The 14,098-nt window shown below is 34.6% G+C and overlaps 1 protein-coding gene across 2 annotated transcripts in view; it reads right to left on the bottom strand.

The window, feature by feature from the left end:
• Window positions 1–612: 612 nt before the first annotated feature.
• ADNP (activity dependent neuroprotector homeobox) overlaps window positions 613–14,098 on the bottom strand; it is a 29,666-nt gene continuing 16,180 nt past the window's right edge. The window contains exons 2-4 of one of the 2 annotated variants that reach the window (XM_031951630.1): window positions 10,174–10,286; window positions 6,903–6,995; window positions 613–5,148 (exon numbers count right to left, since the gene is read on the bottom strand). In XM_031951630.1, the coding sequence (XP_031807490.1) occupies window positions 2,011–5,148; window positions 6,903–6,995; window positions 10,174–10,281 (3,339 nt within the window). In that variant the 5' untranslated portion in view covers window positions 10,282–10,286 and the 3' untranslated portion in view covers window positions 613–2,010. The remainder of the gene's footprint in view (window positions 5,149–6,902; window positions 6,996–10,173; window positions 10,287–14,098) is intronic. The other variant, XM_031951631.1, reaches the window with a different exon arrangement.

Raw genomic sequence — 14,098 nt, forward strand, 5'->3', positions numbered from 1 at the left:
TTTTCCTACTCTGATGCCTCCACATTGCTTTCTTGAAGCCTTTGCCAGCAGAAGACAAGTTTTGACAGGCCCTACTGAAGTAGAACTGCTTCCTATGCATATCAAGTGATGGAATAGGCTAAAGAACCAGCTGAGTTAAAGTTAAAAGAAGCTTATCATCAAACGGACAACAATTTTTGGTTATAGCTATTGCTGATGACTAAATTACAGAGAGGTTATGATACGCATTGGTGAAGGAAATAGACAAACTGACAATTCTGGATCCTTTAAATACTGTTTCTCCCTAAACTTTAATGGATAAAATATCTATTTATAGATTGAAATGCATTTTTTGGGGTGTTGACCAAATAAAAACTATAATAAACTTGTAGAATATTCCACTTATAAACAACCTGTAGGTTCTTCTTTTGGTGAAGTAACTTGATTTCAAATCACAAGTCAGTTATAGGGATGAAATTGTAACCTGGTATGTCTCCCCACTATTGCTGCTTCAATCCAAAATTGTAATTCCAGTAATCCCAAAGTTATGAAATTCACTTACTAACATTGCTCCTATCTTGCAATGAAAGAAAACATACACTTAAGGGAAGACAGAACACCACTGAACTAAGATTCTGTCTACAAGTTGAGTTAGTCCCAACTTGTGCACATACCCTTTTTTATTAGGGACATTTACACAAAGGCAGTCTTCCTGCTTGACAAAAGATAAACTTAAAAACCCAAGGATTTCCATCATAGCAATAAAAGAGTAATATAAGGTTTTGTAACAGAAATCTGTAAATCTGCAAGATCAGCAATATCATCTTTCACAAATGGCAGGCCTTGGTTTTCTACAAGGCGTTGGTAGTTACATATGCTTGTGGTTCTGTGGCCTCCAATGTCACAAAGCACAAGTGTACAAAGCACTGTTATTTGTAATAAAGCCAATGTTTACATTAAGCACAATACAGCAATTTATTTAGATGCTTAAAATGAATACAAAGGGAAATAAAGATCACAAAATTATACATACTACAACAGTGTGTCATATATTAGATGGTATAAATGAATACACCATGTTGGTGCGTAACTAAAGATAAAACTAAATATCCAAAATGCAGCACTCCGTTTGTTTGCTGCCTCAACACAATACACTTTTATACAGTTCTAAAAGGTGTCAAAATTAGCTGCAAACTTGTTTCTTGCATGTGATTTTAGCTTAAAAGATTTCAGAAAATGGATCTGAAATACCAGTTTGTTGGCTGTAATTTTGAGGATATTCAGAACAAGAAAATTCTATAATACAATAGAGTCCAGATATAATTTTTTTTTTTTAATATTGCTGGCCTCTGGTTTGAGATTGTACAAGATTATGTGCAAAAACTAAGTCTGTCAAAAGTTCATACTATAGCAGGTTCAAGCTTTTGCTAGATAAACTAGATACAGCGTTTATTACACAGCAGGGCAACACTAAAAAAGAGAAACAAATCTATGATGGATACACAATAACAATATCATAAGCGTCACTTGAATAGGTCTAAAAGACTGTACAAATATACATATTTTAACTATTCAGAATGAATAAATGAAAAAAAAAATCAATTTTCCCCAGAGTCTACTATACACATTGAACTGGTAGCTCATATGTTGGACCTATTATACTACCATGTGAATAAAGGTAATGGTTTAAAAGGACATACAACTGAACATATACAGAGTGAAATAAATGTTGAGAATGCAGATAAAATAAGTCTCTGCTTTTCCTCATGTGCATTCCGGAGCCACCAGCGTATTGGTTTTTCACATTAAATTACTGTGCTTGCCACAGCAGATTCTAAAGCAAGATTAGCCAACAGCATACTCAGAAAGAACCACTGGAATAGGAGTGGCCACACATTAACCACTGAAGTCAGTTGACCTAGCACTCAAAAGGCAGTACCAGTTGAATTAAGCTTAGCAGTCATACTGAAATGCAAAGATCCAACAGTTACAGAATACAGCCTACCACCAATGCTTAGGAAATAGGGCAGTTTATGCTTGTTGGCTACTCAGCTCTACACCAGTTAAGCTGCTATGTATTGGTTCTGCAACACCATCAGTCATATTATCAAATTGTTCTCCATCCTCACTGTCAATTGTGCTATTTTGCCATTCCATCTGTGGGTTGGACAAACTTTCCTCATTTTCAGATGCATTTTTCCACTGTGACTGGTCCTTAGACCAAAATTCTTCTACTTTTCCATAGGAACTATTCTTCCATTTCACCTGCTCTTCATCACTTTCTGATGCACCTTTTGTTTCAGCCACTGGTTTACTGCTCCCAGCATCTTCACTCTGGGATGATTCATCAGTCCATGCTCCAGGTTTCATTTCACATGTATTGTCTTCAAAGTCAGATACCTGTTGAGAACCAGGCCCACTTTCACATGGAGAAGCACCATCTTTCCATTCAACAGGATCATCTTGATCAACATCACTATCAGAGGCATCGTGTATTAGTTTTGTTGGTTCCTCAGTAGAATGACTATCTCCATATTTTGAATCTTCTTCATCTTTTTGGTCTATTTTATCTTCAGATTCTAAAGTGTCCCCAGTAGTTATTTTGGTAATGCTTTCTTCTGGGTTATCATCCACCATGTTATCATTAGGAATTTTATGTTCAACATCAAAAGTTGCACCAAAAGGACTACCACTTCCATTGGATTCTTCTTCTAAATTTTCAAAACCATCAGATGAACTGTCATCTTCCTTCCCAAGGTTTAATTTTTTGTCAACAGTTTTACTAGCATTGACTCTAGAATTCTTTTCATCATGATTTTCAAATAGCCACTCAGCATCAAAATCCATTTCATGTTTAACTTTGTTTAGTTCTTTCATGTTAAAACCTAGTAACACACCAGGTTTATACTTTTCACAATCTCTGACACATTTCTTCCTTTTATTACTGAAATGAGAAGCAATGTCACTCTTCCATAACCATAAACTGGCAGCCAATTTTTCAATTTCTCTTCTAGTGGGATAGGGCTGTTTGTTGAAATACTTAGTTAGAAACGTTTTTCTTGCTTCATAAGAATCATCTTCATGACCTTTGGGGTCTAAAGCTAAGACAACAGGCTCTTCAGGTTTCTCTTCAAAGATGGAGGGTGTATCAACCTCATCTTCTAACTTCCTCTTTTTCAGCAAATTAAATTCTATGTTCTCGTAAGTACGCTTCACAGGTGCCAGCCCTGGAGATTGATTGAGCCGAGAGGGGGCATTTGTTTTATCTTGGCCATTCTGGGTTTTTCCAACACCTCTGCAGTGAACCAGATGCAGTGTGATTGTTGAGGCTGTCATATTACTAGTGTATACACCAAGGCAATGGATGCATTTGTAGGTAAGCTTTTTCTCAACTGGATGAACCGTCTGAATAACCTGGTGCCTCTCCCGTAAATGATGTGCAAGTGCATCAGAGATGGGTCCTTTCAGGATTGAAAAGCATAGAGGACAAAGTGTTTTACCTACATCTTTTTTATAGGGTACTGCAGCTTGAGGTGAACTTTTTATAGGGATATCTGCCTTTTCCTGAATTTTTGGCTGTGGCTTTGGGGGGACTGGGGGATTATTCTGGGCATGATAAGCTACAGATTCAGCCGGGGCATCTCTCAAGTTGTACGTGGTTACAAGTAGATGTATGTTAGTGTGACTACCCTGTTGCAATGTCAAATCAAAGCTTAAAGTGGAATCAGTTTTGGGTCCCATTTCTTCATCAACATGAACCATTCGCATATGAGCAGCCATCTTTTCAACATCATTAAAAGTTGAACGGCAATATGGACAAGAGAGACCATGGATTAACATGTGGTTAAGCAAAGTATCAGTGGGCAAATAGCGATTACAATATAGACACTTACTAGTGAAATTGTGTATTTTCATTATGTAGTTAGCAACTGCAGGCACCTTCTCTGCCTTATGTTCCTTTTCAAAGTGAACACTGTAGACATTTTCAGGGAATAGCTCATTACAAATTGTACAAATTTTCCATTTTTGTGTTGATGAAGTATTGGTTGCTGCAGAAGGGCCTGTAGCAGCAGCAGCAGCAGCAGGTTTTGAACTGGACTGACCTAATACTCTAGAGGCTGCCTGTGACTGAGAGAGAGAGGATGATTTCAACTGGCTTGATGAAAGAGAAGATGAATTGGTAGACTGAAGTGAGTATCTTGCTGGTGCCTGCGACCTCTGCTCTGAGCCAAGACCATATGATCTCCCATTCCCACTCGGCAGTAATTGTTTCATTGACTGTGACTGCTGAGGAATGGAAACGGGTGCATTACCACTTAATCCTAGTCTCACTGACTGACCAACACCATAACTCTGAGCTACTGATTTGACTCCATAATTATTTTGTTGGAGATGGACATTAGACATCATATTGACTCCAGTAGAATTTAAATTAGGCTTTGGTATAGTGAGGCGATTCACTATCTGCTGTGATGGAAGAGATCGGACATTTCCAGAGGCAAGGGAACCAACTCTTTGTGGGAGTCCCATAGGCTTTTTCTCCTGTGGTTTTGGAGCAATTAGCATCAATGGTTTGGATCTTGGAACCACTACATTGGTATGCCCTATCATTGCTGTCACCTGATAGCCTATACGTTCATGATCTTCAATAACATGTTGTACTAAAGCTTCATAGGATTTCGGCATAAAAAGGCATCTCTTGCAGTGAATACTTCCCTCCTCTCGGGTATTTGAACTTAATGGAACTGCACCATTAAGAGACTTTTCACCTGCCTTTGCTATGTAAGGTGCTGCAACATGCTGAAAATGTTCCCTGTAAATGTGCTTTCTAACTACTTCATACAGAGGGTCTCGGTAAGTGCACTTCTTACAGTAATAAACAGCTTGTTCTACACTGTCAGCCTGCTTAGGTTTAAGGCTATCATGTTTGTTTTTATCTTTAAAAGTGCTGATGCTGCCACTTGGTGCACTGGCATTTGGAGCATGAAATATTTTAATGTGCGTTTCCAAAGTCTTTTTGTCCGCATTGAAAGTACAGTAGGGACAATTAAGGAGAATCCTATTTTCAAAGTCTTCACTATGAACATTCCGGAAGTGACTTTTGTAGGCCGAAAAGAATTTTGAGGAAAATGGACAAGCACTACAGCAAAAGGGTTTTGTCCGATAGTCCTTAAAGAAAGAAAACAAAAGATTAGGATATGGGAATGCTTGACCAAATGACATTTATGAAACAAAAAGGATGTAGAAAAACATAATCTAAGGATTTTCTAGCCTATTTCTCCATCACTTCAATAAAGCCACAGAAAATGCTCTTTTAAGCTCAAGGTGCAATGTTATGCACTTAAAAGTATCCTTAAGCAATAGGAGCTCATGTTGTTTTCCTGGTTCTGCTTATTTCCACCAAATAGCATTTTTAGATATTCAGTTATTTATATTCATGCTTTTTCAGTGCAACTTCCCTAAATCAGAATTTTTAAGTTTAAAAACAAAATATGAAATTATCTTCATTTAGTGTTTCATGGCATTATATCAGTACAATTAAAAATTAATCAATTTTTTATTGTTCTAAATCTTCCAGTAAGTTTGGATGGGAACAGAATCACATTTCTGAACTTTGTTGAATTTAATCAAACCAGAAGTAAATTAATGGGAGAACAAAATGTTAAACTTTAGAAGGAATGGTGACAAGAAAAAAGTTAAGAGTGAAATTATCTTTAATTAGTGGCCTAAATAGTAGGGCTCTAAGATTATTGTGCAATTCTAGCCCCAACACATTTTAGTGCAATTAGATAATTATAGAAAGATATAAAGAACTGCCCTTTATGATTGCCATCATGGAGTATAATTCATAGAAAACTACATCTTCCAAAAACAAACAAAAACAAAAAAATCCCAACTATTTCTCTCCCCTTTCTCTGATGAAAGAGATATTTCAAGACTCATTGAATATATAAGGGGGCAAAAAGTTTGAAGAGTTGGCTTTACTTCAAATTTTTGTTGTTCCTTATTAAGAAGAAGCACCTTCAGAAGAACTAGTGAAGTGATAGCTGCTTGATTCAAAGTAATTAAATAAAAACTTCTTACAAACTGTGCTGAAAGCGGTGCTAAAGACAACAGTACTTCAGAGTGTACTGAAATTAAACAGGAGAGTGAGACAAACTTTTGGAATTTTCATATTTAACAATTGTATAGCTAGCCAGTCCTTTGCTGACAACAACAACAACAACAACAACAACCCAAAAACATGCTTGGGGAGATTTTTTTTTCCTTCAGAAATATACATACTATCAAATAATTAGCCCATTTATCTGCCAAAGCTCAAACCTTCCTCTAATGTCAAGATGTATGATAGAGATCATAAATCATGCCCAAGAGAGGACATAGCAAATTATGTTAGAATTCTTTTATATTTTAATATCCTTAGGTAATTTCCACTCTTGCTTGGATTAGTATGAAAGATTCAAATAGCTACACTATTGTATCTCAAATAAGGAGAACTCAGAGTCTGTGTTTCTTTCCAATTGAAATAACCAGCATCTCAATAATAAGTTATCACTTTAAATTCTCTCCATATAGTTACTGTCATTCCATTTAGACATTTGCTTCCCTGCATTTTAACATATAAGTGTAGAGTCACTGAATAATGGAAACCAGAAAGGCTTATGTGGTAGAGAAGAGTCAAAGATATCCTCTTTTAAATTTCAAAGAAAAGCAGGGATACCAAATTACAGATAAAATAGGTAACATATTTTACCAACAGGATTTTTCCTATAAAAACCTTGGAGCTAGAAACCATTAGTGAATGACACTGCATTTTAATTTATTTTTCACTGTTTGTTTTTGCCTAATGATGAGAATAGTGACAAAATCCCATTTAGGGTTCTTCCCCAACTTGGAAAACAGCAAATATAGTTTAACTTTACCTGGTTTTTTGTAAGTGAAGGGTCCCATAATCCTACATCCTCCCATGTAGTGTTTTTCAAATAAAAGTCATTAGGTTCAAATTGTTTAAAATCCTGCAAGAGAGAAACAAAGCGTAAAGAAACAATTGCCAATAGTATTAATAGTCGCCAGAACCTTACATGGGGCCAACTACTTGTTAAAGGGGATAGGAGGAGGGCACAAGATGTCCTTTTTCAAGAACTAAGAACAGGGGAAAAGCTACTACTTGTATGCTTCAGGTAGAACATTCTATGAAATACTAAAAAGGCACACAGCCTCATAAAACATTCTTAAAGAAAAAATTTAAATGTATTACTTTTATTTCTGAATTTCTCTACCTCCCCCACATCTTCAACCTGTGAGCAATCCTTTGTGAAAAAGTAAAATGCAGTTTAACAACACAAATCACAGCATGGAGGTTGATAGTATGCAATATTCAATATATAGTCCCCCTTCCTTTGCAAAAAGGGGAGGGAGAAGCATTTTTTATCAATTCTTCTCAGGTGGTATTAAAATTAGTGTTTTTCCTCTTTTTGTTTTCTGTTTACAATATTGTAGTTATTTTATGCTATTGTTTTTCATGGTTCTGCTTACTTTACTTGGAATTCTCTGAATTCTTGATATTTGTTGTTTCTTGTGGCACAGTGATATTCCTTTACATTTGTATACCATAACTTGTTTAGCCATTCCTCAAATTGATGGTATAATACTCTTTTTCAACCAGACTTTTCCAAACTCAGTGAGCTATTCAAGGAAATTGCCAAAAATTTTATGTCATAATCAGTGCATAAATGCAGAGCGCATTTTTCATTATAGTTCTTTTTACCTGTTATTTCTCTATTATATTCCAGATTTTACAATTTAGTATATTTATTTCATGAGGTTAGGCCCTAAATTTTAGTTTCATAATAAAAGGTTCTCCAAATCAGATTTCTGAAAACAGAAAGATTGCTCATTGAATATATATATGTAGAAGAATGCTTCTTTAAAGATACATATTTTCTAAAAAAACAAGAGCATGAACTAAATTAGAACTAAATTTGGCTGACTGCTGACATGGTGACCAACAGAGCACTAGTCTATAGAAATCTGTTGATAAAGGAAATAATTTTATCATTCTTTCTCAACATTATCAAAATGGATTCTTAAAGACTAGTTCTCTAAAGAATGTGGATGAAAACTCCATCTACATATATGTGGGTGTGCATATAAAACAACATATATATATATATGAAAAATATATATCTCATAAAAATATCTTATTCCTTTTTGAATGATCATTTAAGAGCTTATATTGAAAGTTTTGTAGTGCTGTGGGGGATAAAAAAATTAATAAGACAAGGTTCCTTAGAACTTAGAGTATAGCATAGAACAAAGTTCACAAATAATTAGTTTACAAAGAAATATGTAATAATTACAGAAGGTACAAATAAAATTCCAGTCATAAGTATTTTGCTATTTGCACTTTAACCACTGGAGTGACACTGATTCCAGAATCAATTCTATTGAATATGAATATTCTATCCCTTTCACCTCCACCTCCCCCTTCCCAAGGAAGTTTATCTGGTTCTTTGTAGATTTGGAGGATATATTTCCGCACATGAAATATAATAAACATATAATCACACACTTGAAAAGCATCTGTATCAATTATATATATGTTATTTATTAATAGGTTTCAGGAAAAACCATGCTTGATTCCCTTCTTCCCCCCACAAAATCTACTTCATCATTTCACATTTTTATAAATTGTTTTGGAAATAGTGCCCTTTTTACTGATAACTCGACATTAAAATAACAGAACTGTTAAGACTTATTTACTACTGTGCTGGGTCAAAGGTCCAACAAATATTACTACACTCTGGTTTCAATTCTTAGGGGGAGGAGGAACCTACATACAAATTATAACACCTCGAAGCTCTTCACATCTAATAATTCAGGGCACATATGCTAGCTGAAGCTAATCACGACAGTAACTGTTAAGATCCTACTTATTTCCATGATGTTACCTGTAGCAGAGATTCAATTCCCTATTTGAAAATCAAATACACTTATGGTCCAAGGAGATCAAGGCGAAAGAAAGGCCCCATGTACACTAACATACTCAAGCAATACTTTTTAACAGCAAAAACTTCAAAAAGGAAAAAAGTGGGTACCTATCAATTAGGGAGGGCCCGAACAAATTATGGTAAAGAATTTAATAGTGTATTGTGATGAAAGAAAATATGAATGAGCCAGGCATGATGGTACACACTTGTAATCCCTCCTTCTGGATAGGCTGAAGCTGGGAGGCCAATTGAGCTGGGTTCTAAGCCACAATGGACTAAACCAACTGGATGTCTGTATTAAGTCTGGCATCAATGATGAATCTCTCAGAAGTAAGGAGCCACAAGGCTGGAAAGAATACAAGTGAAAGCTCCCAGAGTGTTCAGTCACAAACTTCCCTCCTCTAAGCAAATGGGTAGAATTTGAGTTACATACTATCAAGGATTGGTCAATGTGTTTATCTGTTTAATTAACTATACTTCTTTGTTAGAAGAATGTGAGTGGTTGTAGGAGTATGAATTTTGGAAAGTGACAGCAGAACTTTAAAAAGTATCATAAAACATTTATAAAAATGAACTGCCCTTATATCTTAAGGATGTCAATGTCAAAAAGATTCCACATATACAAAAATTATATAGAATTCTTTGCAGTGGTAACAAAAAATTGGAAACAAAGTAAGAGCTCATCAACTGGGGAATGGCTGAACAAACTGCAGAACATGACTTTATTTGCCATAAAAAATGAATAAAGAAGTCAGAACAACAAAGATGACCTGTATGAAGCAGTATTTTCTTTGCTGAACCAAGAGATCAAAATTCAATTATTACAAAGCATCAATTAAAAAAACCCAACAACTATAAAAGTCTACAGCACTATACTTAACTATGGTAAACAATCTTGGTTTTGAGAGAACAGAAGATGATACACATTCTTCTGGTAGAGCGGGAGGATTATAACTATGGAATGTTTCATATATTATTATCTTTAGTTTCTTTATCAGTTAGTTTTGCTTACCTGTTAATCTTTGTTACAAAGGAATGTTCAATGTGGGAAGGAGAAAGAGGTTATATTGGAAATGATTTAAATTTTTTTTTTTTTAAAGATACCAACAATAATAAAGAATTAAAATTCCCTAATAGCTGCCAAAATAACTGTTCCAACCATTTATATTTTAAAATAAAAGGTGGCACAATATGCAATACTTACTTCTATATGTTCTTTACAGTATTCCAAACCAATGTCACTAAGTATTTTTTTCACAGTTTTCCGGGCTTTTCTTAAACTGCCAAGGTTGTTGACAGGAAGTTGGAACATAGTTTCTATTGGGAAAAATTTTTTTAAAGTTAGTTAAAATACATACAATTTTCATTATTTGCTGTACTAATGCCTCTTGCTGGAATCATGAACACTATGAAGAATCTGGCAAAAAGGCAGGTGTAGGCATCTAGTTTGGACTGAATAGGGAATTAGAACAAGTATCCCCCAACCCTATTAGTTTAATAAAGTTTCATTATGGTTTAAAGTTTCTAACCATGATAGGAAAATGAAGATTTACTGGGTGAAGCAGACATATTTGAACTGTAGTGATTATACATCCAGTTCTTTCTAAATCTCAGTTCACCTGTTAATTTTTAAAAGAAAAGGAAAAAAAACCCAACTGTGATGAACTCAAAGTTAAGAGCTGAGGAGCAACTGTCTTAAGTGAGAGATTACCCTTTGACGGATAGCAAAATTCTTGAGAGGCCTAACTCTTTACTAGACAGTGGCAAACACCAAAGGACATTAGTTTTACTGTCCAGAAAATCCAATGCATGTTTGTGCATTAACTGGGGGTATTTTTAGAAGGATGCAAAAACTAAAGAAACTGCCTTTTCTTTAAAAAAAGGAAGAAGGTATGGGAGGGAGAAGATGGGGGGAGAGAGGAGAGATGCTAGGATAAGGAAAACCCAGCACAAGAGCAGATTATTCCAAATGCTAGGGTATTCCAAATGCTAAAAAAGTATTCTTTTAAACTTAAACTTCCTAGCATGCTTTAATATGCAATATAGCCAATGTAGTCAACACTTTAATGTAACTTTTTTTTGTTAAGAAGTTTTTATTATTTCATAATCTAAATCCAAAATTTTGTTAAAATATGAGTTTGAAATAATGGAGATACAGAAATTTGATTCAAATCATGTGAATTTTAAAATGTCTGATAAAAGTCCAAACAAAAACCACTTAGTGCTTCAGAAGGACCTCAGTCCAAATTCCTTATATTATAAATGGAGAATGGAAGGTCCAAGTCAGTTAAATAACTTGCCTAAGATCACATAAGAGGTAAGTGTTGGAGCCAAGATTTGGAGCCATGCCCTCTGATTCTAAATTCTTTTGATTACATCATGAAAATTAAACTAAAGCTGGACAACATAATGAACAATGTTATGTGACAATCACAACTTGAAAACATATAAAGTTAAATCTGCATAATAATATCCATTAAACTATAAGACACAAGGTCTCTTGACTACTTAATAAGTTAACACAATTTTTTTTAGTATTAACTCTTTACGGAAAGAAGGAAAGCACACTTGTGCTGCAAATAAATGTTTTTGCAGTTGTATGTCAGCTCAGAACCATCATTGTAAAGGTAAATTTTACTCATTTGTTAAACTTTTGTCAAAAGTAATCTAAAATTAAATGATCTTCCAAAAAAGAAAATCTTGGCTTGATTTCTTATTAATCCAAATAAACTAATCCTGATTTTTTTGGGGGTACTTTTGGCAGAGAAGCTCCTTTATGGGACATTCATGAGAAATATTAAAGTAATGTAGGCTAAATTAGAAAGAACATTCATCAATGATCACAGAGCATGAATAAAATTTGAGGGGAAAAAGAGCTACTGTGTCTTTCAGCTCTGCTCAATGCAAAAATTTCCTAGAAAAAATCAAGCCACCAGGATGATTTTGGTCTATCCCATGTAAATATCAATTTGCCTCAGAAACTGAAATTTGCTCAAAAGGGACTGATAGTACAGATTATCTCTATTTCATGGAGAAATAGCAAATATTTCCACAACATATCCTGGAATCAGCATAACTGAAATTAACAGTCTAAGAGTAATATTCAAAGAAGCTTTTATAAAACAACTTATATTTTCTCCTATTAAAAACACCAAGAATCCTAAGTGTCTACCAAATTCAATTAAAAATATTTTAAAACTTTTCATATTTAGTTAAATAGTGCCTGGTGCTTAACTCATCAAATCAGAATTTTGAAGAACTGAGCAAGTTTTTTAGGATTTTGGCTAGTGGTCATAGTAAATCTGTACATTTGCAAGCACATTTGCAAGCACTGATATACTGGCCACAAAACTTTGTCTTGAGCGTTCTTTAAGTTAAGTTAAAGTCTGCACTGTCAGACTCCACAAATAGATCCCTAATATTTCCAATTCTTCTCTATGATATACCTTCTCTTTCTCTGATGGATTTGAATCTCTTGGTGAAATTCAGTCAAAAAGACTGAGTGGTAAAGGTTAAGCAGTGACAATTTCAACTGTAATTCACAGGCCCTGTATTTGTAGGCATTGGTTACTTTTCACCTTAGTTCTCACCCTGGTAAAGTACTTTATCTGCCTTGGAGCTAAGGATATCACCTAGTTTATTGATAATATAGTCAAATAACTAGAAATATTGGGTTTATCTACTGTACTTGTTTGCTAATTAGGCAGTTTCCTAAATATTAAAGAAAAATAGAGAATATTCAGCTGAAATGGGGCAAGAGTAGCAGGTGGGGAGTAAGGACTAGTTAATATTATTTTCCTGAATAGTGATTGGGAGTTGGCAGCCTATTGTGTGAGAAGGAATGACAGAATCAACATAATTTTTAAAAAGTTTTGTCTAAGAAGAGATAACAGGAAGACTCCATGGCAGCACACTGAGTTATATGCAATTTAAAAGAAGACTTTAAGAAACTTCACCTTAAGTTCTGTTTATATAGTGGAGGCTACTTTGAGTTCTTTAGTATTATATTCTGGCACATTGCTAGCTCTACCAAATGCTACCAGTTTTAAAAAATTCTATGTTCCTTGTGACTTCTGAGAATCATGTAGCAATTTATGAAGAGACAGCAGAGAGGAGGTCATTTGGGAATTTTTTCATTTAGTCAAAAAAATAAAATTCATTTAACTAAGGCAAGAAGGGTTGCATTATCCATAATAAAACTAAGGATTTCTGAATTAGTTAAGAATTAATATATAATAACAAAAATGGAATGTTCCCCTCTTCTGAACATATAACGGCCCATTCTACTCCTCCATATGCTCCCAACAATGCAGCTTCACACCCAAGTAATTTCTTTCCAAGATAAATTGGTAGAGGTGAAACAACTTCAGTCTAAGTTTGACCTGAATTCTGTTCCATAAACAATTGCTTAACCTTTCTGGGTTTCAGTTTCTTCCTCCATAAAACAATGAGGTTAGAATAGATGGTCTCTACCATCCTTTTCAACTCCAAAATCTTATGACTATGTGAAGAAGAAATTATATTTAAAAGGCTGCAAAAGCTTGGCATAGAATCCTAACAGGGTGTTTTCAGTGCTCAATTCTTCACTTTTGCTCTGGAACACAAGGGAACAAGACAAGTGTGTATTCCAAGCAAGGGTTCAAAATTATCCCACCAGAGAGTTTTTTTTTAAGGCCTCACAAAAACGTAATCTATTACAAAAAAGAATTAAATGTAATTATAAATTTGAATGTATTTATAAAAAGTAGCATTACAATATCTTTACTACAACCATGCCCAAGTCTAGTTCCTACTGCAGTAACCATGAATGAAAAGGATAGAAATTTGTTACTGGAGCTAGAAATGAAACAGGCATAGGGATTGAAGAACCTATACATTTGAGAGAACTTCATTTTAGTATTTACTCAATTTATTTTATCAATATAAACTAAAAGCCAGGGGAAATATAAAGTTTACGGAAGATATTTATAAAGCTTGGAGTAAAGCCCTGGCCTTTTAGGAGCTTTCTCTAAAATTCTTTATCAAAACAATGAGAATGGAACTTTTTCATCATCAAACTTCAAAAACTTTCTGTGCCCTTAGGCTACCTAACTCCTAATAACAAGTTAAACACCTCAAAGCAAAGAACA

Source organism: Sarcophilus harrisii, chromosome 2 (assembly GCF_902635505.1).
Source record: "Sarcophilus harrisii chromosome 2, mSarHar1.11, whole genome shotgun sequence".
In the NCBI taxonomy this organism is placed as follows: Eukaryota; Metazoa; Chordata; class Mammalia; order Dasyuromorphia; family Dasyuridae; genus Sarcophilus; species Sarcophilus harrisii.